This window comes from Aulostomus chinensis, chromosome 9, assembly GCF_037954235.1.
Source record: "Aulostomus chinensis isolate RoL2024-O1b breed Wild chromosome 9, RoL_Achi_v1.0, whole genome shotgun sequence".
Taxonomy (NCBI): domain Eukaryota; kingdom Metazoa; phylum Chordata; class Actinopteri; order Syngnathiformes; family Aulostomidae; genus Aulostomus; species Aulostomus chinensis.
This window is the reverse complement of record NC_141328.1, coordinates 23,001,348-23,025,351: the sequence shown is the minus strand read 5'-3', so window position 1 is coordinate 23,025,351 and position 24,004 is coordinate 23,001,348. Positions and strand designations below refer to the sequence as shown.

Genomic DNA, 24,004 nt, shown 5'->3' with positions numbered 1-24,004 from the left:
AAGGGAAAAAAAACAGCAAATTTGCTCAAGTGCTGGCACATTCCTTTAATGGAGCTGAATTCATCTGGTATCTTTCAAATAGTAGCAGCGCTGCTCTTAATCTATCACGTGTTATTCTAATGGATTTGACACTACATCACTTCAAATGGGGGTCTTTGGCCCCCTGACACAAAACCTTATGTGCTAATGGAACATTTATTTTTGAAACAAATCATAACATGTGCTTTTAGTCAAGGGTGGGGGTGTAAATTCCTCTCCTCATTCTGATGACCAAAACCTGCACTCCACTTGTCCAACTGTAAACTCATCTGGTGGAGTGAAGCACACCTGAGCTACCTGCAACACTCCTGGCACAGAGCCAGGCACCATGGAGATGATCATATATGTCAAACATTATATAATATGCTGCATAATATGCTGAAGTCCTACATTCGTGACACCGCGGCCGGATTGAATCTGGCGTTTAGAGGCCAAGCAACGGAGGGATGGACAGATTAGTGCGTCTCTCTCTCTCTCTCTCTCTCTCTCTCTCTCTCTCTCTCTCTCTCTCTCTCTCTCCAACCCTCCCTCTCCTCCTCTCTTCTGTCTCTGCGCTGTTGCTGGAGGACAGGCGGTAAGAGGTGGTGGTGAATCGGCTCGTTGTTGCGGTGCGTCAGGGACTTTTCCTCCGTGTCTCCGGTGCGCTCTTGGCCGCAGAGGAATGTGGAAGCTGACCATGGGGTCTTCATCGCCCGCATCTTTGGCATCTTCAGCAGCAGCAGGACCACACTTTACTTTTTTCTCCGCAGCGCCGGATCACGAGGAGAGCGCACTAAAATAAAACTCTCTGGCTTTTTTTTTCCCCTTTCCTTTGTCGTCGTTTGACATTCCGGGAAACTTTTCTCCTCTTTTTTTTCACCTCAAACTCTGGTTCATCATCAGGCTTGTGGAATGGAGATGCCAACTTTCCTGATGGCGAGTGTTGCTCTGTTTTTTGTCGGAGGGGATATTTTCACCAGGTGAGATCAGCTTTGATTTAACTTCCTGCAAGTGTTTCATAACCATGTCGCTTTCTTTAATTAATTTCAAAAAATGAGGTAAAAAAAAAAGTTGGATAAAGACGGTAATTGAGGACACCATTTAATATCCGCAGCATCTCTGTGCCCTAATCACGATGAAAGCAGCAGCAAATTCACAGGAAACCGAGGGTTGCTATTTCCGTTTATCTTATAAGTTTGATCGTTCTGAGTCGCCTCCCACGACTTTATCTCATCCTAAACCCACATTAAATTGATGTAGCTTCTTCATGCTTACATAAAAGTCCTCTGCACCCACAACCTGGAGTCTGTTTTCTCTTCTGATTTACCTCCGGGCACACGGTCCTGATGACTGCATTTGCATAATGTATATGCATGGTGATGTTTTTTTTGTGTTTTTTTTTTTGTAGTTGTTGTTCCTTATGCAGATGAATGTCAGGTGAGTCTGTGTGGCAGTTAATGTCACCCACCTCCAGGCCTGTTCAGTAGAAGTCAAATATCAGCTAGTGCATTATTAGAAGAGGCCTCTCTGCTCATGCATGACTCTCCTCCACAGAAGCACAGTAGATGAGGGGGGAAGGACACAAAACCTTCCTGATTTAGACTCCTAGCGCTTCGTTTTTTTGAACTTCCTCTGCTTAATTTAGTCTTACAGTATTCATCAGACCGACAGTGAGGTGCCATGTTCCATCCATGTTTGCGTCGTCTTGACTGTACATGAAAAAAACAACCCAAAAAACATATGTCAGCTGAGCAGGGGAGCAGGTAGAGAGTTCAGGCCCCAAAGGAAACATCTAAAATTGGACCCCTACTTGTTCAAGGTATCAGAATTGATACGAATTTTTTAAGCGTTGCTGCTTATCGTTCATGTTTGTTATTGATTCCCATATTGATTCCTGATCAATATGCAATGTGGGAAAAAAGGAGGCCTACAGAGGTTTTTTAATTGTTTAATTATCCCTGATACCCTTTAGCAACCGCACGTACCTGACACAGGTTCTTGTAAACCTGTTAAAAAAGCTGATGGACCCAGATTCCATTGCCAGTAGACAGGTTTTTTTTCAGGTTTTTTTTTCCCCTTTCCTAGTGCGTCAACTTCGAAGTCACGATTGTTGTCAATGCACCAGAAACAAGCAGTTTACCAGAAACAAAGAACTGACATTGACAAGGAGACTAAGCAACAGTGGTTTGTATCTTGGGCTTCTATACTCATTGGTAGAAAGCACAGCATGGAAGGCAGTGATGCTGTTTCCTTGGTTACAGTTTTATAAATTTTACTCCAGTCTGTTTTTCAAACTCTAACACTGACTGTTCAGTGTTAGAGGGCTGCTGGAATGCACATGAGTTGAATAAGTGGCAAATTAATGATAAGAAAGTTGCAGAAGAAGGAGATGTTGGCAGCGTGTACACACTGTAGTTCCCCTGGGATAGGTACAGTTACTTGAAGGGGTACGCCAAAAAAAACTGTAGTATCGTCTCAAAACCCTCAATGAACATGTTTTATGTTTTTCCTACCTGCTTTATACAAAGACCCATTTTGTGACAGTAGGTGGGTCTTCTGGGGAAGTGGACACCGTGTTACCTAACGTGCTGAATTGAGGATAAACAATCTCTGTTAGCTGTGTTAGCATAGCCACTGGTGCTGCTAGCGCCGTCTATGAAGGTAGAGGAGGTAAACAACAGGTGCTTGAATGAATCAGGAGGTAAAGGACTTGTACATGTTTTGGGAAGCACTGTAGTACAGTAGATGTAAAGTATATCGGCCAGTAACATCTTTACACGTGAAAATACATCTTGCTTCTTCTACTTCTCAGTGCAGAGACACATGACATTACTGTTTGTAATAAGCAGCTGCAAAAATAATAGGAATCCAGAAGTTCAAGGGCGCGAGATGTACATTCACTAAAGATTCCAGGTCTTGATTTGCATCTCTAGCCAGTTGCTGGCCCATGGCATCCTCACTATCTGTGCCTTTACGGTACAGCTGAGGGGATTCAGGCCATCTAAACAACAGCTCTAGTGCTTTAAACTTAAAATATATCTTGTGTTTTTACCAAAGGTCGATATTAGATTCACGTGTGGTCTTTTAAAATATTAACTTGGTCTTGTCCAGAAGCTTTCACAAGCATCTATCTACCAAGACCCTGTTTCCCAAAGCCAGTAAGTGCCTCCACTGAAAGGAGCACAGGGTGAAGCTGCTTAAGCTTTGGGTTTAATTTCCGCAAATCACTGCTATTGTCCCTTGGCTCTTCATTGTAATGGGATTTTTCTGTTTCTGTTCTGTTATTATTGTTATTATTATTTTTTCGTTCTTAGTACAACTCAGAGTGTAGGCTTTTTCTTGCACCTCATTATGTGTCAGCAGCTCTCGTTCTCTCTCTGAAACACACTGAAGCACACACATAATAACTGTTTTGCCTTTGGTGGTGAAAGTTACAAACTGAGCCCTGAGTTTCACAGTTCTTCTTTCCAGCTCAAGTGTCACTCACCCTTCAAACTACATTTACATCTAATCGATGACGTCTCTGTATTTAATATATTGTGAAAAACATGAATTGTGGAGGATAGCAGGAAAGGGAATTTTTGACACGTTTTACTTGCGGGAGTTTAAATTGTTGATGTTTTATTTTTATTTCCATTATTTTCAGGAGTTTGACTGCTTTATTGTGGATTCCTGTTCTCAAGTGTCAAATAAACTCCTTCTCTTCTTGAAAGAAATACTGGTTTTAATGTTGTACCAGGTTTTTTTGTTTGTTTTTGTTTTTGTTTTTGGTGCGATGATGTCCGGTTGTAAGCCCTCAATCTGTGGTTGCTGCCTGGGGAACAAGGCAGGCTAATTTTTTAGCGGCCTCCATTCATAGGACCTAAGCCTTTGACATCTCATGTTGAATCACTTCGGAGACGTTGAAGCCAGCTGTAAACCTCAACTTCAATTACCCATGTAAGGGTTTTATTGGTGGTGGAATATCACAGACAACTGCCTGGCTGTAAACTGCCGGTAAGCCTTGCCAAGCTAGCTGGGACTAGCTGCTGTCAGCTCCTGCCGGGATGCTGAGATTGGCGCTGCTTTCGCTATTCATCCTGAAATTTGTTGCCAGCTCAGATGAGATGAGTTCTACCCCAATTCATTTTTGAGGATGGGAAACCATGCCAGTGGTGGCATGGCTCAGAGGCAGCGTGGCTGTCGAGTAAAATGTTGGTGGTTCGATTCTGATTCACTTCCCCGGTGACCATGTCCTAGTATCTTTGAGCAAGATACTGATCCCCTAATTGCTCCTGATGGCCCTGCGATGGACTGGGATAGGCTCCAGCCCCCCTTAATGGATTAGCAGTATAGAAAATGGATGGATGGAAAATGGGGAAACCAAACCAAGACCCAGACAGCTATTATGCTCACACACCTGCTAGCTTACAATGACCAGGTGGTTAGCGCTCGCGGCCCCTCGCTGACAGGAATCAGCAAGTCAGTTTTATCTGCTAGCTTAGTCTCCGCAGGGGTTAAACATATCAGCTCTCAACATTTAGCTTGGCCTTTCCTGTCTGACTCGACTGAATGTCTTATTATAACAAGAACAGCTTATTTGGCTTTCACAGCTTTATGGGTATTTCTCACTCCAATTGAATATTTTTGACTTTAGTAAATATGTGAATGAAGTTGCCCTGTGACTACACATCATGCTTGGTTGGATGGGAATAGACACGCCTTTGAATTGACTTTGTATTGTGATTTAATTGAGCCCCCCCCCCCCCGCCCCGCCAAAAAAAAAAAAGTTGATTGTGAACAAAACTTAACAGTTCAGCTTTTGCTTGGATAGAACAACCGAACAACACGTTCTCACATATTTTACTGTCTGTGGTTCAAAGGCCGATCTTAAAATAGGATAATGATGAGACTGGATGTATCTTATTAAATGTAATAAAGTAGTTGGCGGCAGAAATACCTGCAGTACTGTAACTGTGAGACTCACCATAACAAATGAATAAAGGTAAGATGAGGATGGTGATAGGATTGGATTTAGAGTAGTGAATAAATGAAGGAGGAAGCTGGGTGAAACAGGAATTCAACAGGAAGGCGGCGTGGGCTGAAGGCACAGGGAACAGACAGAAGCCGGACAGGCAGGTGGTAGTAATCCTGGGACGCGAGGGTTAGTGACAGGCTGGAAAGTATGCATGGAAAATATCAAAATTCCCACTCAGAATGTCTCTCGACTCCCGTGGTTGTGCTGAATACTGGATGTGATGGCTGAGGATTTAATTGGTGGTGGCAGCTTGATTCCAGAATTGCTTGCTGTTGAAGAATTACAGTGGGGGAGACTACCCCCCCCCCCCCTTCCCCTGTGCTGGCATGTTTTCCTAACAGTTGTTCGTTGCAAAACAATGATGTCATGTGTCTGTGCATTGATAAGAAAACCTGTGTGGGTCGAATCTATCTATCTTCCACCCTAAACATCGATCAGAAATTTAAAAAAGGGAATCGATACAGGATCGTCTTGATAAGCAGAATTGCTAAACGCATTGATATCAGTGAATACTGTCCCATCCCGAAACACAATCCAGTGACACTGAGGTCCTGTCTCAAAAGCCCTACGATCCTCCGCAAGTGTGCGTTTTTGCGACTTAGAAGAAACTCCAGTTTATAGGTCCTCGTGCGACCAGAGTAGCCAGAGCAGAAATGGGACACGTTTGCATGCGTCACTGCAGTTTGCAGACTGGATAAGTGAATCATGTACCATTAGAAAGACAATACTCCAAAGAAATAAGGTTTACTGTTCAGCAGCAGCACAAATAGTGGAGATGAAAATACTAAACATGCATGCGTATGAATGTACAGGTTGTTGTTGTTGTCAAAAGAGAAAACAGCTACTCCCTGCACACATATTGGGGAAAATAGCTGAAAAAGCAACCATTAAATTTAGAAGTGTATGACAACTACAAACAATAAAACTATTACTAAATACTACGAGAATGTTGCACGGAATTTTTTCCAAATAAGTCAACTTCATTATCATAATATCACAACGTAACAGGTGGAGCTGTGTTCCCAGCCATAAATGTTTTAGGATTGTTCGCGCAGGACAGCGTACGTACCGCACAATTTGTTTTCTTTCTATTTTGGGACCTTAGTAGGGCATTATATAGGGCATGAATTTTTCAAATTTCACAGTCAGATTTCTGACACATTAAACAGTGAAGACAGATAAGGATACTTTATTAATCCTCAAGGGGATTTAAGGACGCTGCACATCGAACCCATTTGTGAGCACACGGGATCAGGGAGCAGTTGAGGGCCTCGCTCGAGGGCCACTTCAGCCACGGATGTTGAGAAAGGGAGAATGCTGTTTCTCCACAGCTACATTTTTGTCCTGCCGCTTCCGAGACTGGAAGCAGTGACCTTTCAATCTGGACTCTTCCAACCTTTAAGTCATTGCTGCTCATGACCACAAATGGTAAACACGAAGCGCCATACTGTAGTAAGTGACTTAATACACATTCGTTGTCTATTCTAGGAGTTGGTTTAAAACCCAAACCACAGAATGAGACCATTTTTTGTTTACATTATAGGTCATTCGATTTATAGAAAGTAAAAATGTAAAGGTTAGTTAAAGATGCTTCTATTCCATTTAGGTGCAGTTCTGAAATACAACTCACTCAAGTCTGTCTGGCTACGATCAATGAAGTATTGGCAACATATTGGCTGCAGTCTGGTTGACAAAGAGCAGTGAAAAAAAATCACTTGTTCAATTTCTAGATACAATTTGTGCTTTTTTAAAAGCGTGGATGGGTCCACTAAATATAGAGAGTGTCAGAGGCTCCTAGTGAGACGCCAATATGAGGTTTACCCAGAAACATGGCGGCATTGTGTCAAGTCGACGATTTTTGTGTGATTAGGCATCATGTTATAATATCATTATGAAGAAAAGTGGAAGATTCTGCAGAAATGAATAGTGGGTGTACCCTTTCACACCAAAAGCCAGACGTTTGTTGGGATTTTTCCAGTGTAAAAGGCAGAAGCCTTATTTCTGACAGGACATTCTTTTGTATCCATGATGACACACTTTGTTTGACGGTGGAGACTTTGACCCTTTTATGCAGACCTTGAACATCGTGGCCCAGTAAGGTACCAAACCTGACATGAAACACTCGGGAGACATTTTAGATCATGATTGCAGAGGTGGAGCGAGAGCTTAAAAGCCGCACCGGGACTCACGTAGCTTATTTTTTTGTGACCTTTGCCAGCTGTATGGGAGTTTTTAAATGCTACTTGTTTAAGAATAGTTTACGGTCCGGAGTACAAAAGCAAAAGAGCTGCTAAATAGACAGAAGAACTCTGTTGTGTTTGAGGTTTTCAGAGAGACCGACAGAGAGAGAATATGACATTTAAAAGGACACTGGTGTAAACAGTTCTGGAGACATTTTGTTTGTACGTGGACGTGGATCTGAGATGCAGCAGGATTCAATCCCAACGTTTCTTTGTTTCCTTGAATCTCAGGTGACACAATGCTCTAAACTCATATCTGTAAGAGAGGCCAACTCAGTGGATACCCCCCCCCCCCTCACCCACCCACCCATGGTGCAGAGACCACATCTCAAATAAATCCCAAATAACACTGGAATGTCATCATAACTCCTCTGACCCCAAAGCCTGACTCTGCTCACTGCTGGGTGAGGCAGTGAGCTGACTGTGTTTTGAATTGAATGTGTTGCTAAAAGCACCCCCCCCCCCAAAAAAAAGTGTCCAGTCAATTTGATTTTATCTGTATTTTACGCCCCAGATGTACACAAGCAGGTTGTGACAGAAGTGGCTAAAAGTGTCAATAATAGAAAAAAAGAGTTAGAATTTCTAGTGTAATGACAACATGCCTGTGAGCGTTTCTATGAATGAAGCCTATGTATAGTTGTACTTTTATTTAAGATGATTGTGGTGGTTGTGACGGTGGTGCAGTGGTCAGCACTGTCTCCTCACAGTAAGAAGGTTCTGGGTTCGAGCCCCGGCTGGAGCACAGGATCTTTCAGTGTAGAGTCTCCATGTTCTCCCTGTTCCTGTGTGGGTTCTCTCTGGTACTCCAGCTTCCTCCCACAGTCCAAAGACATCAAGAGGGGACGAGGCTGATTGATACTCTAAATTGACTGTAGGTGTGACTGTGAGTGTGAATGGTTGTCTGTCTCTATGTGTTGGCCCTGTGATGGACTGGTGACCTGTCCAGGGTGAACCCTGCCTCTTGCCTGAAGGCTGCTGGGATAGGCTCCAGCCCCCCATAACCCTTAACAGGATAAGTGGTAGAAAATGGATGGATGGACTTATCTTACATTGAAAGAGAAATTATTATGTGCCAAATATGCCAGAGTTTTTGGTCTGATAAAACTGCATTTTAGGTTACTGAGGATTCTGGGGTGCTTGTTGGAATTTTGTATTTTAGTACTGAAAAATTAACAACACGAGTTAAATATTTCAAGCCGATACTTGTACTCAATTGCCATTAAATAGAGAGGGATATGAACAATAACTGTATAAATAAGGATTCAGAATTTATCCACATGACATATTGTCATTTAAATCTTTATATAGATGTTAAAGTCTATTAGGAAGTTGTATACTGTAGATATCCTCTGTAGAACAGTTTTTAAGGGGATTTATCTCTGTCCATCCAAATGCTTCAAGAAAATGCTCTGGAATTAATAATTTCACATATTGAGCCTATTAATTTGGCTGAGGATTAAAAGCTGATTAAAAAAATTGGATAGTGAGTGTGGTTTATTGGCACTTTAGAGTCTGTGTGGGCCGGGACACATATTTTAGTGGTACATTTGATCTCAGTGGATTCTTGTTGGTCTCGTGCTGTGTAAGGCAGTGCTGGCTGTTCATTACAATTATTGTTTTTATTATTTTAACATTTATTCACACACACATAAAAGCATACATAGAGCAGAAATATAAATCGAATATGTATACGAACATACAACTGAGAATATATTCAAACTTTACGCAAACATTAAATTAAATTAAACGTTAAATCAAATTAACATTAAATCACAGTTAAAAAAAAAAATCTTGCAATGTACTTCTCAACTTTATGAAAACTCTTTGCCAGGAATTGGGACACTGACTGGATATGTGGCATTGATTGATCACTAATCCCAATGTTTTGGGTACCCTGGGAATCTTCCGACCTCCGCAACTGTGATGAAAGATGTCTGTGGACTGGGTCTTCTTATGATAATCTGCTCTTTTTTTTTTTTAAGAACTGGTTTTTCAACCCTGACCCCCTGAGAAAAGTAAAAAAAAACAAAAACAAAAACAAAAACCTCCAGCTTTACAAAGTTTACAACTGTATTTTTATTTTTATGCACCGCCCTTATTAATGGTGCAAGATGTGCACTAAACTACACAAAGCAGTGATGCAGTTAAAAAAGAAGGATTTCTACTTTGATTTGATTTTCTATTTTATATATGTGTGTGTGTGTGTGTGTGTGTGTGTGTGTGTGTAGATTTATCAAAGGCCACTTTGTAATAGCTAGTTTCTTTAGCATTATTTATCGTTATTGTAACAGTATTAAAATGAATCCTGTCTGTATCCCTGACACCAGAAATACATAATTCACCCCCTATGTCTTTAGAGTTTATCGTGTATCCCTTTCTTCTTTCAGTGTTTTCTTGCTTTTTTTTGTCTATTGTTACTTTCATTCCACTCTGTTTTACTTGTTGCATTGATAAAAAATGGTCTTGGGAAGATGGGAAGGAGATAAATATAAACACGTGCACAACAAAACACAGTGCAAGATACATTTCTTACTCATTTTCGTTCCATTTTTATGACGTGACCAAAGGAAGGCACATGGTATTCATGTTGCTCCCCATTTAAACCATCAACGCATCAAAGTGTTTGTGAAATATGTCTCTTCTGGGGCTCCGTACTTAATGCCTTAAACATTAGTAAAGTATTAATGTCTAAAGGGTTTGTTCATAAAGTGTTTGCTGGATGAAAAGCAACACATGCTGATACACACTCCTAATTTATGTTTTATTCTGATTTATCCAAATGGATATTTATGCTTCTACAATGCTGTTCAATTCTCTCTGCTGCCAATAAAACAAATTAAAGAGTGAGTCACAGAGGGAGGATCAGGGGCCTGGTGCTCTGTTCCTGTTCATGTAACTAGCAGTGCGCTATATAAAACTAATTAGGCTCGTTAGTGTGTGCTGCACATCGTGTTCACAAAAAAAAAAAAGAAAAGAAGAGAACGCCGTGAATTTGAGAGAGGTTGCTGCTCTTTATCTTTGGTCTCCTCCGTCTCCTCTCCCCATCTGTTTAATGTGAGCTCATAAACAGACGGGTGTAGATCCAGGCCTCCAGAGAGGCTTTTTAATGAAAGTGAAATATAGAAGGATGAGAAGTGTCTGCAGAAGTCACTCTGTGAACCGTCGGTCACGGATGGAGGGGTGCAAATGTTTTAATGAATCTCTTTGGAGAGCAATCAAATGTTCATCACATCTTTTAACAGTGTACAGTGATACTTTCTCTCCCTCTGGGCTCCTCGTGAGAGTTTCTGTGGTCGTAAGAAAAAAAAGAAAAGAAAAAAGAAAAGGTGAATTCAGGTCAGGAAATCCTGAAACACATTTTCCTGAAACGATTGACGAAGTCAGAGAGAATCATTCTACTCAAAGCTGAACTGCTCTTTAGAGAGCAGCATTTAATTAAAGCAACGATCTATGATGTTTTATGTAAATGTCTATTAGTTTGTATTTGATATAATTTGGTTTTTCAACATCTGCTAAGCCTAAATTGGAAGTGAGCTTCTTCTTTTTTTCTTTTTTTTTTGACGTGTTGAGAAACATAGAAGCAGTGTGTCTGAGCAGCGATCACTGGCCAACGGGAATTTTTTTTTTTAATAAAAACTAAAAAGGGAAAATATTCTCTTTTACATGAGAAAATCCTTCTTCTGATCCCAAATATCCAAACACATGAAAAAGGGTCTTTACAACCTTTTTATTTTTCTGCCTGTTGTGGATCTGGAAAGAGCTTGAAAAATTCTCTTTAACTTTTTTTTTTTTGTAAATGTTACATTGATGGCATAATGGTATTATTGAAAGTTCATTCTTTTGATTTTTGATATACATCCTTTTAGCTTCTCGTTATTCATGTGTGCGATGTCATTTTGCACTTTTTTGTGACGATACTTGTCCCTGTGTGTGTACATCATACGTATATATAAAAATATATATGAACACACATATATAATGTATATATACACACATATACATATATATACATATGTATTTATACAAACAGTATTTTTTTCTTTTGTCATCTTGACTCTTTTGTGGAACAAATGTTTGACTTTCTTGCATAAATGAAGGTTAAAAAAAATGTTACCTCATATAATGGGATGGAGAAAATACTAGATTCACTTATCAGTAAAGCTCAATACAGTTCAACAGCACCACAAACTACATCTTTCAAAATGACCATTAAAATACAGGTTCAGTAAAACCTGAAGATTACATTCCCGATGAAGGGCTGATTTGTTGTCAGGCTGTTGAATGATATTCAATACAAAACCTATCTTGTGGTTTTATCGGTTCGGCTGATCGTAAGACTTCACGACATAAAAGTTAACTGTCCACACTCCAGAATTACCTGAATTTTATGATCTTGCATTGATTTGTGGAAAACAGCAGGAATAATCCAGTAAAAGGCGCACATGGTGAGCGGAGGAATGAGACGTAACTCTAAAGTCCCTGTCAACTCTCTAATCCAGTCACATAAACATGACGCACGTGTCTACGGAGGCTATGAGGGGGATTTACTCCCCCTGCAGTCACATCCCTCTATGAGAGCAGGCCTGTTTGACCAGATTTCCTAAAGCAAAAGCTCTTCATTTCCAGATTTAGAAACTGCCAATTAGTGAAGAAAATCCAGGAGTCACACAGTGATTAATTAATTCGCTCAGTGCTCCCATTTATTTCAGAAATGACAGTGATTGCCAGACTAAAAATACCGCTGTCACTACAAAATGGATTCACCGAGGAAAATGTTAATGACATGGCAGAAATGCTGCTTATCCCCGACACAAACGAGACATTTTGTGCTGCATATTGTTTTGTTGTGGAAGTTTTTCATGTAGCTGTGGGTGTGATGTGTTGTTCTCTAGGAATTCTCTCAAATGTCAGTAATGTTTCAAAAGGTCACAGAATTCTCGGTCAATTATAACGCCTTGGATCAAACCCTCGTTTTCCCCTGTCAATGCTCCCTGTTGGCTGTTAACAACAGGCAACAACAACAACAACAACAACAACAAAAGCAGCATGTCCTCCAAAAAGGATCCTCTATCACAGTCGGTCCGTGATTAAATGTCGGTGTAAGAAATGAAACTATATAAATGACGATTATCCTCTCAACTCTGATGCAAAAGAAAAATAATGCAGACTGCACTGTAGACGCAGATGAGACATGGCATCTGTTTCTAGCCTGGCTAGTTCAGAATGCAAAACTGCCACCTGGTGGTTTGGGTGCCGTGCTGCTCTGAGATCTGACCGACTCAGAATGGGCCCCAGTTTACGGCCCCTCAGGATCCATTTCTGTCCAACAATAGCTTTAATTTCACTGTTATTACTCTCCGGAGAGGTTAAACGAAACAGAAAGTAAAAAGAAAACACAAAACACCTGATGATGTGAATTGAGGTGTCACTCTTCTAAACGGAAGACAGCGGTGTAAAAAGGTGCCAAAGTGATCTGAATCAAATTCATGAAATATGTGTGTGTGTGTGTGTGTGTTTTTGCGGAGTCGAAAGAGAAAATCCTTTTGACTCAAATGAAAATGAAATGTGGAGGCTTGTGAAGTGAGGGACAGCTTGAAGAGCTCTATGAAATCTGCTGTCAGCCTCCTGGTGGATGCGTGGAGATGTGACTGAGGAACCTGCCAAGCACGTTTATCAAATGTGGCTTGATGTGTTTTTGGAAGTATCCAGATGATGGCTTGGATTTTATTTCCTGTAAGGGGGTGGGGGTGGGGGGGTGATGGGGACTTTGTCATTTTCATTTTTTAAAAAACCCCAACAGATGGCAACATTTCTCCAGATTTTAATTCGAATATAACCGATCTTAAGATATTGACAAAATTAAGAGTTTAGATAGTTAAATGTACATTGTTCTGATTATTGAAGTGAAGTGACAGATCATAAAGAACATTGGTTTACATAGTGTAGGGAAAAATGTATTCGAGAATAGGGAGTTATGGTAATGTGTGTGTTATTGTTCTTATTTTTATGAAAGAAAATCAGATAGGTTTCTGTGTTTTATATTCCTGGAACAGCGGTGGAATTCCTTTCCTTGTACTGAATACAAAATGCAAATTTAAACATACTCAACTCTTATTATCCATTTTTTTGTTTATGTTACGGAGAGGATGAACTGATTTGTTATGTGAAAGAGTTCATTTGTTGTGAATGGAGGAGGATTCACAGCGGAAAATGTTAAGCGGTTAAAGAAATAGACTTTTCCTCAAGAGATGTTGAACTAAAATAGAGCTAAAGGGAGAATAAACACTGGATGTACTTTCATCTGTTGTAAAGGTGATAATGTGACGACATCTGTAGCAGGTCCTGCTGAAACAGAACATTTTTAGAGCTTAAAGCTGAGGTCACTCAGGGCCAGACCTCGGAACCAGTCGACCGCTGCTGTAGGTTTATTTTTATCTTGTGAATGTTCTTGACAGTACTCGAGACTCTCCCAGGATTACCTGTGAACACGTCAAGTGGCTGAACGTCCTCTGCTGTGTTTGCTGTTTGTCTCCTTTAGGGCCATGCTGAGTGACATTGGGGACTATGTAGGTACAGACATTGAAATATCCTGGTTACCTAATCTGGATGATTTAATGAAGGGCTATGCCAGAAATTTTCGCCCTGGGATAGGAGGTGAGTATGAGATCTACTGCTCGTGGCGTTGGGTTGCATTTCATCCCCTCGCATTTACGGCCATCCTTAGCATAACTAGGGTACATTAGGTGTCATTTTCCATGATTGAGAGAGATGTCTGTCATTATTCTCGTGCAAACATGTATTTATGTGAATCCTTTCTTCATAAGGACACTTAAAAAAAGGTGAAGAGAAGCTTTGCTGAAGGGTTTATTGGTGATTTTACCCTGTTAATGTCAAGAGGAAAACGGGCGGTGCTAACACTGAGCACTGCCCCGCAGACTTTGCTAAGAATGGCTGCAAGATGTGAAACATCCAATGACCACAGCAATAGATTTCTCAATCTCACAGCTTAACTCAGCTGAGCAAAGGTGAAAATGTGAAGCGAGGGCGCAAGTGCGTGCACACACACACACACACACACACACACACACACACACACACACACACACACACACACACACACACACACACATTATTGATGGAACACACTTTTAAAAATGAAAGGCTGTTATGACCATTCAGGAATCGTATCTGTTATTTGGCATAATTTCCCCTCCTTCATCTCAGCTCCTGTAGCAACATGAAACATCAGATAAGTATAAAAAAATTACACACACACAAAAAAAAAAAAAGATTCACAGATATGTTTTACACTTTGAAAAAGAAATCCACAAATCCCGGCACATACAAGATGACGCGCCATCCTTGTATTCGTCTGTACGTTCTTGCATGTTTTCAAGATTCAACGTATTTGTAAATGTTGTGCAAATGCAACATTTCCTGAATTTGTAAAGCACATGTGAATCTTAACTGTGTTTGTGTAATGTGGTCAGTGGTGGAAGAAGTACGAGGCAGTTTCGTAGTACTCGGTTAAAAGTTCAAGTTAGCGTTCAAAATAGGACCGATTTAAATGTAGAGTAGTTGACATTACATTTCTTGAATAAGTATTACAATTGAAAGGACAGGAAAGTTTATGAGTTTCAGCAATTGGAGCCTTTGACTTCTAAATGTGCATCATTGGATTTTTACTCTATTTTCTAGCTGAAGTCTTTCTCTTTCAAGTCACTGATGGGTTCAGATAAATGTAGTGGAGTAAAAAGATCAGCATTTTCTTTGAAATGTAGTGGATTTGAAGTACAAAGCTCCTGAAATATAAAAACTCAAGTAAAATACAGATACCTTGACATTGCATTTTCTTCCACCACTGATGGATGCTATTTATTTGATGTTTTATGACACAAATTTACCTCTGGAGTGTGAGTATCACAGTTTCTAATGCGCCTAAATAAATAACCACTTGTGTATTATGAAGAATGTCTGCAGCTCCACAGCAGAATGTGACGTGGAATCCTTGCTTGTTATTGCATCACCTCTAGCTCCTCTCTGCTGACCTTGGCTCACAATAAACACGCCATTGTAAATCACCTCACACTATTATACACACTATTCGCCATAAATGATTATGGGAAGTTGTTGAATGGCGGGGAAATGGTTATGTATGATTCCTTAATGTTCAGCGTAAATAGCCTTTCTGCGCCGCATCAGCGAACTCCCCTGTAGATTCTGCCCTCCAGCATCCGATCTCAGAGACACGCTCCATTCTAATCATATGGCAATCTGTGGAGCAAGACCGCCGCCGCTGCCGCCGCCACAACCACCACCACCGTGTGTGTATTATAATGAATGCTGGCTGAAGCTCACCCTGTGCGAGTCCGTGAAAGCCCGGTGCTGTTTGTGAAGGCCTGCAGCGTGATGTGCCGCTTAGCATGGTTAAAGTGCTTAATCTCTGTGCACTGTGGGAGTGTTTGAGATGAGGGAGGATGAGGGGAAACAGATGGGTGATGGAGCGAGGGTGGGAGGGATTCATCAGTAAGAGAAGGTGTGTGTGTGTGTGTGTGTGTGTGTGTGTGTGTGTGTGTTTGTGTGTGTGCACGTGTGTGTGAGTGTTTATCGAAGGGTGGGCGCATGTTTGCTGTCTTTTCTCACCTCTTCTCCTTCAGGTCCACCAGTGAACGTTGCCATGGCTATCGAGGTGGCCAGCATCGACCACATCTCTGAGGCCAACATGGTAAAGTACAATCGTTTCCTTCCCTAGATCGTCGCCGAACTTCGTTATTGCGGCAAAGATCAAAGATTTACCATTTGCATAATCCTGATTTATCCCACTTGAGGGTTTGAAAGCACTCAGTATGACACATTGGCTGAGTTGTGAGATAATTTGATACTTTCATGGATTTTGTAGCGTATGAATCACATCTGGTAGGAAGATTCCCACGATATTGATCCCAGCATAAACAAATACTTCTTTTTCCCTCCTTAAGATGTGAAAATCGACCCAAAGGAATCATTTATTCTGTCTCTCTCTTTGCCTCTGTGCCTCTCTTTCTAAATCTGTCCCTTGTGCTCTGTTTTGCCTCATCTGGTCGAGGCAGATGGCCGTCCACCCACAACCCAGGTCTGCCCGACGGTTCTGCCTGTTAAAAGGCTGCTGGCTGATGGGGAATGTTTGGATCTCTTCAGAGTAAAATAATAGTTATAAGTGTTGCTATTGAAATAAAACTGACTTCATTTAACTTTTTTAAAGGCCCAAACTGAAAACATCAGATAGTTTTGGTTTACGGTTGTAATTCTTGAAAGTTTTATGATCACTTTATTATGTTTACCCTGATCTTGGTATCTTATTATGACTCAGCCTTTGTGTGTGTGTGTGTGTGTGTGTGTGTGTGTGTGTGTGTGTGTGTGTGTGTGTTTTTTCCTGGCAGGAGTACACCATGACTGTGTTCCTGCGGCAAAGCTGGCACGATGACCGCCTGTCCTACAACCACACCAACAAGACGCTGGGCTTGGACAGTCGCTTCGTGGACAAGCTGTGGCTGCCTGACACCTTCATCGTTAACGCCAAATCTGCTTGGTTCCATGATGTTACCGTGGAGAACAAGCTGATCCGCCTGCAGCCCAACGGAGTCATTCTGTACAGCAGCCGGTAGGAGACAGCAGTTTAGGTCGATGTTGCTCTTCTAGGTGAACTTTCGGGGACGTCTTTCGGTTGATGTGTTTGTGTAGGATCCGGGAGTAAAGAGTTGTCTCTTCTAAAGCTTCAGCTTCTGAAGCTCTGACAGCCTCTGAAGCCTGAAGTCTGTACCCTGCTGTCATCAACAGATTGTCTGTAACCTTAAAGACGTAGTTGTTTGGCTGGTGCTGGGATGTTAAACAAAAACACTGATCAAATAACAATAAATTACCATTAAAATGAACAATAAAGATTTTAATGTAACTTGGAATGAAGTTTTTGAACAGACAACAGCTGCTTTCTTGGTAAAAGTCTGGCTTTTTTTTTTTGGTGCATATTCTTAAAGCTGCTGTTATCAATATTTGTGTTGCTCTACTGAGAGATTCAGCTTCTTTCCACTCACAGTTTTACTTTTATACTCTTGCTCCTCTCATTAGCATAGTTCCTAGACAAAGGCGGCTGTTTAGTGGCGTTACCCACCACCGAACAGCTCACAGGCAACGTTAGCCACCAGCTGCTGGTCACACTGGAGCAACTAAAGACACAACTATATTGGGAGATAATGGAAACCAGAGACTGGCCTTTTCTCTGCACGGATTTGGAGATTTTCTGAAAAAAGAAAAGAAATAAAAAAAATAATGTGATGACACTGTAACTAATAAAGATAAGTTGATGGTAATTTCAGAGCAAGGATAGCAGGTCTGTGGGTTTTTTGTGTTTTTTTTGGGTAAAAATATTTGTGTATCTACAGATAAATGAAGAAACAAGTATAATTATGTGTATCAAGTTTGTTTAAGTGGGCTCTCATGTTTCCAGAATCACGTCAACGGTGGCGTGTGACATGGACCTGACCAAGTACCCCATGGATGAACAGGAGTGCATGCTTGACCTGGAAAGCTGTAAGTTGGAATACATATTTAATACTCACTTATTTTTTTTCTCAACATACTCAAGCAAAAGAGTCATCTGCATCTGCATAACTACAATTTTTTTGCTTTTTTAATTTCACTACATTCACAAAAACGCAATATCCTAATGGTTCGACTGCAATGCGCGTCGCTAATGTTAGCGCTCGTCATCTTCTCGATAAGGCGTCTTTTCATGACCTGCATCACAAAATATTGCAGTGAGTGTTTTGTGCGTCATCATCCCTGATGGTGTGAACTTGAACATGCTGTGGTCACATAGTCTCACTCTTTCTCTCTCTTACTCCCAGATGCAGATGTCAGATACTGAAATTCAGCACCCATAAAAAAACAACATTATTTATTATAATTAGCGATTAATCAGTGCTCTTTAGTGTTGTGTTCAGCACCCAAATCAAATCTAAATTAAATCAACACCTTGAAAAAGATAATAAACTTGCTTTTCTTACTCTAGAAACTTAAAATCCTACATGCTTGTCATCCCTCTCTGTTGTTTTATAGATGGTTACTCCTCGGAGGATATTGTGTACCACTGGTCAGAGAGTCAGAGGCACATCCATGGCCTGGACAAACTGGAGCTCTCCCAGTTCACCATCACAGACTATCGCTTTGTCACTGAGATGATGAATTTTAAATCTGGTGAGCATTCTACTTTATTCTTTTTTTCCCTCTTCTTGTCAAGGTTGGCGCCAGCACAGCTGTCTGAAAGATAGCGTCTTGAGTGTTTTATGCATTGTACTATTTTGAGTTTTTTTTTTTTTTTGTGGACTTGGCTCGCCTTGTGTTGAAAAACTGAGTATCTTTTTGAAGCGAGATAGTCTTTTAAGTCCAGTCACTTCTGTGGTTATATTCTATGCACAGAAGGAATGGATGAAGTCTGACTTGCTGCTGAGCCAGGCAAGAGGATTAGGAGATGATAGGAGTTGCTGCTGGAAACTAAAATGCAGCCTGAAACCCTGTTTTGTGTCTTACGTGTTAAAGCTTCGCCTCTAGAGGCACAAGCGAGCAGGCAGGCGTTCCCAGTCCTCAGTGCTTTTGAAGAACAACCAAAAGATAGTTTCGTAATTGCTCGTTACCTCCCCCCACAAAGCAATTAAACACTGGGTTTTTTTTTCTTTCTCTTTCTTTGCAGCGGGACGATTTCCAAGGCTCAGTCTGCGCTTCCAGCTGAGACGTAACCGAGGTGTCTACATCATCCAGTCATACATGCCGTCCATATTGCTGGTTGCCATGTCCTGGGTGTCATTTTGGATCAGCCAGTCTGCAGTGCCAGCTCGTGTTTCCTTAGGTAGGTTTTTAGTTTGATTTAACTTCGGCATTTAAAATGATGAACGTGAATCTAGTGAGGCGTACTGGTCAATTTAATTGTACTCACAGCAGGTTTTAGTTGAATTTTACAGCTGGGAGTGTATTGCTTTTTTGTGTGATTCAAAGGAGCATTAATTGTGCAACATTGATCCCTGTTAAAGGAAAATGTCTATTGCTGTGCAAAAGATGATGAAGTATCTCATCCTTGTAGAGTTGCAAATGCCATAATGATGCAGCTCGCTGAGGCAGATATTTCAAGTTCAAGGTGAAATCTGATCTGCTCACTTTTGTGGCATTCTGTCAGATCAGCACTGGGAGAGCATGTGTGTGTGTGTGTGTGTGTGTGGTGCCATCGACACTCAAAAAATGGACTCGGTAGTAGGCGTTCAGGGGAGCGCTTCTTAATCTTGCTAACTCATGACTTGAAGTTCCCATTTGAATGGCCATTGCATTGCACTTTTCCATGCCAGAGGTCTATTTGTTTTCCCTCTGAGTTTACTGGATCACACTGGATAAACAGAGCTAATCGGGGGAGGGAGAACAAGTGAGCAGGAGGAGAGCTGATTGGCTGAGAAAGACACAGGAAGGGCAGGTCTATTGAGGACGATGAAGAAGAGGCGAGGGGGGAGAGCTGAAGACAAACAGGAGGGATTCAAAATATACAAGACCCGAGACACAATCAAAATCCAGAGTAAATACACGAGTCAGAAAGGAAAATCAAGGGTTTAGATGGAACTAATGTGAAAAAATGAGCAGAAAATGCAGAATAAATGCAGAATCAATAATGGTTTTCTAAATTTGACATCATGGCTGTCACGGTCTGTGTTGCTTCTGCAGAAGTCTGCCTGCATCAGCAGCCAAGCTAGAAGTTGTGAATCAAGCCACGTCATTATCACACAATCCCCATCTGCCTTTTTACGTTTCTCCCACCAGGCATCACAACTGTTCTCACCATGACCACGCTGATGGTTAGCGCCCGCTCATCCCTGCCACGCGCGTCAGCCATCAAGGCGTTGGACGTCTACTTCTGGATCTGTTACGTGTTTGTGTTTGCGGCGCTCATCGAGTACGCCTTTGCTCATTACAACGCTGACTACAGACTCAAAGAGAAGGCCAAGGTGAAGGCCAGCAAGCTCAGCTCAGAGGTGAGGAATCCATTCCCATCATGTACCCCTATCATCTGATAATCCTGCGCCGCTCAGGGGGGTGTTCGAAATAATGAGCATGTCTTTCAAACATAGACATGTGGGTGGGCTTCACAACCCGGCGCTGACAAGCATCCGAACCACTGACCTTCAGCGAGACTGTGAAATTCCCTCCAGGGACTAAGAGTGATCTTATCATCGCGGCTGTCTCCCTGGCTGCTGAGGCATCTCACTGAGATTTACCTTCACATTGAGATAGATTGTCTCTAAAAAAAAGCTATTTACCAACACACTGCATATATGGCTGATGAGTAGAATGACTTTTAAAGCGTTTCAATGTCATCCCATTCTCAGCATTTACTTGCTATGTGACAGTCTTGAAAATGATGACCACAGCTACTTTAATAACAGCTAAGATAACATCAACGGTACATTCTTCACTTAATACTGCCATTAATGATAGGTAAAGGCATCATGATCTGCGGTGGTTCTGGAGTGGTTCTATGCTGCTGTAATGTGTTCTTATCAAAACAAGTGCCCTTGAATGTGTTTTTATTCCTATAATGAAGGCAGTTAAAGTGTTTGGTTAGAATAAAAAGGCACAAATTAAAAGTATCAAGTCCTGCTAATGTAAAGTAAAAGGGATGCAAAACTTCAATAAGTGCTTTTAAGTGTTCATGTTAGAAAATAGGGAAACTTTAATACTTCACACTCGATTATTCACGATAAATGTAAAACTTGGTCAGACTGCATATAGTGTATCGATGGAGAGACCAGTTGAGTCTAAGGCCTTGTTCAGACTGCCACCCCAAATGTGATACTTGGTGTATCCAGATTCATTTTAGACAGTCTGGACAGCCAAAAACCACATGAAATCAGACTTTTGTTAATCTGCCTCAAATCCAAATTTGGAGGCGGTTTCCAGCTGATTCAGATCAGATTCCACAGATGCGTCTCAGTCTGAATGCGCAAATAGGATTTTTCAGTGTCTTTTGCATCTCTTGCAACTCGTTTCTCCACTGATATTGGCTGACTTAAGTTTGTATCTTGTAAATACAGTTGATACAACAAATCTGATCTCACCCTTACAAATAAGTTTGGAAAGAAAGAGATCTGATTTACCTGCAGTCTAAACAAGGCTTTTGACGCATTCCTAGAAATCTGATTTGAATCTGATTTCAGACCTCCACCAGATGTACTTTAGATCAGATTCCATGTGGTTTTTGGCTGTCCAGACTATCTTAAGTCAGTCTGGATGCAATCTGGATACCCCAAATATCATATTTACCTGACAGCTTAGCCTTCTCTCTGTCTCCCTGCAGTCCATCGTGAAGAATGGCAAACAGGCTATGGTTCTCTTTTCCCTGTCTGTCACCGGCATGAACCAGGGAGTGATGATTTCCAACCGCCATGGCCGGACGCAGCGATCGAGCAGTGAAATCCCTGGGGAGGGTGGTCCTGAGGTGGAGTCGGAGTCCAGGAGAAGGTCCAGACAGGTGGAGGAGAGCGAAGAGGAGAAGAAGTGCTGTTCCAAGTGTGTCTGCAAGCCCATCGATGCCGACACCATCGACATCTACGCCAGGGCCGTGTTCCCTTTCACTTTTGCCGTGGTGAATGTGATCTACTGGGTGGCGTACACCATGTGAGGAGGGGCAACAGGTCGATCTGTGGGAAAGGCTTCCATCCAAGGCTGTATATAAGAAACTGCTGGAGCTGCGCCGCTCGAGCGCTGGCAGACTGGTGCAGCTGATTCATACTGCAGAAGAAGAGTTCCAGCCTGTCAATACGGAAATATGATCTTTAATGGAAGTAGAGCTTAAAAAAGTCTTAGCAGGATTTTTTTTTAATCTTTAAATACAGAGATGTATTGTACAAAGATAAAGGACTGCATTGCCTGTTGGAGGTTTGTCCAGACTACTACACGTCATCCTGTTATTTGAACTCAACACAGGACACAGTAGTAACTCATCCTGCTCACACACCTGCAGTCCTGACCACAAGCTCACATCATGCATACACAAATAAGCACTGTTAGCTTAACTTAACTCAAAGCCACAATCTGGAGTGAACCGCCTGTTATCGGGAAAAGTAAAAAAAAGCAACGCCCAAACAAGAGTGTAACAAGATGAGGTGTACTACTATTCTGCATGGCTGATAACTCTCTCACTCTCTTCCTCCACCACCCCTCCCCGTCCACCTTTTCCTGTCTCGCTGTCTCTGTCGCTCTCTCTCTCTTCTTTGGTCCACCACCTATTTTCTTTCAAATCATTTTTTTTTTCATTTAGGACACCGTCTGGAGTTTCTTATCTCCTTCTTCCAGTTCTGCCTGTTTCCTCACCATTAAAAGATTTCTTCCACTACCAGTGTGTGTGTGTGTGTGTGTGTGTGTGTGCGTGTGCGTGTGCGTGCGTGCGTGCGTGCGTGTGTATCTCTCTTCCTCCTGGCCTCAAATCGTCACTTTGCCCCTAAAATTCAAAAAGTTGTTGGATGTGATTTAAAAAGAAAAAAATATGAAGGAAACCACTTGGCACTGAAGCATTGTCTTTGCATCATGTTGGGATCGGACATCCTCAATTAAAAATGGCAGCAGTGCTAATTTGAGGGATTACGCATGTTATGTATACTCAGTATATCAACCAAATCTACCACAAATATGGTTGTTTTGCTGTTGTTAGATCCTGGCAGGACTATAAGATTACGGGAGCACTCTAGCCAAAATGTGAATGAGCCGTCCCCTGGTAAGCATGAAATGGTTCAGTCTGTAATGAAGATAAATGAGTCCTGGGTAGTTTAAAACCATGAGTCCCAAACCGGAGTACGCACAGGGGATGTGGGCGGGTCTTCTGGGGATGCGGACTCTGACGACCATTGCCTCCTGCTGTGGGTTGAATTGAAAAAAAAAAAAAAAAAGCTGCCAGTGTGTCCCATGGGAAAGGTGAGGAAAAAAAAAAAACCCTGCTGGTTTCAGAAAATGTTGAGGCATCCTTAAAATATGAAGATTCATCATCTGGGGACTTTGAACATCCAATTCAGCAACGAAGTTCATAGCTTTTTCTGGAGTATTTAGATAGCAAGAAGCCACAGTCGGATACAGATTAGAACCCGGACGACCTTCTGAAGAACTCTCTCCAGTATCTGTGTCACATGAGTTTCTGGGCTGCTCCGCCCCCTTTCGGAGACAGGAAGCTGGCCCTCAGACTTCTGACTGTAAAAGAAGAAGGAAACGTGAGAATACGGTACGACCAGATCTTTAGACCAACAAGCAGTGAAGTAAATATCAGACCGGTCTATCGTCTGATGCAAAACGATCGATTAAAAGTTAAAATTGAAGTAAAACTTGCTTTTATTAATCCACGTAAGGTGCGAGGACACATTTTTGGGAGCAGCTTGTAAACTGGATATTCTGTTATGAAATATCTCTTTGGCACTACAAGAATGCTGAAGATATATTACTTGAGAATCAATGTCACACTATATCCTTTGAGGCACAGACAAGTTTTCAACTCTTCAGTTATCAAAGAAGTGTGACAGCAAAGAGAGTGAGAGTATTGTAAATATGGTGCTATCTAGAATATCGATATTTCAGGGGTGTCTTTGACTGTAAAATCCTGTATCAGGAGGACTCTCATCCAATTCTTGTCAGGCAATGAGCTGAAAAGACAGGAACACGCCTGTTACATTTA

General features: G+C 41.5%; 1 protein-coding gene across 2 annotated transcripts; it reads left to right on the top strand.

The window, feature by feature from the left end:
* Positions 1-592: 592 nt before the first annotated feature.
* On the top strand, positions 593-22,681 carry gabrd (gamma-aminobutyric acid type A receptor subunit delta). Of its 2 annotated transcripts, none has more exons than XM_086214318.1 (9): positions 593-998; positions 13,814-13,929; positions 15,933-16,000; positions 16,695-16,915; positions 17,759-17,841; positions 18,370-18,507; positions 19,001-19,156; positions 20,110-20,321; positions 21,710-22,681. In XM_086214318.1, the coding sequence occupies exons 1-9, from the start codon at positions 931-933 to the stop codon at positions 21,965-21,967; spliced, it is 1,320 nt and encodes a 439-aa protein (XP_086070444.1). In that variant the 5' UTR covers positions 593-930; the 3' UTR covers positions 21,968-22,681. The 2 variants fall into 2 exon arrangements, with proteins under 2 accessions (XP_086070444.1, XP_086070443.1); XM_086214317.1 differs by having other exon boundaries at positions 21,644-22,681.
* Positions 22,682-24,004: the final 1,323 nt, after the last annotated feature.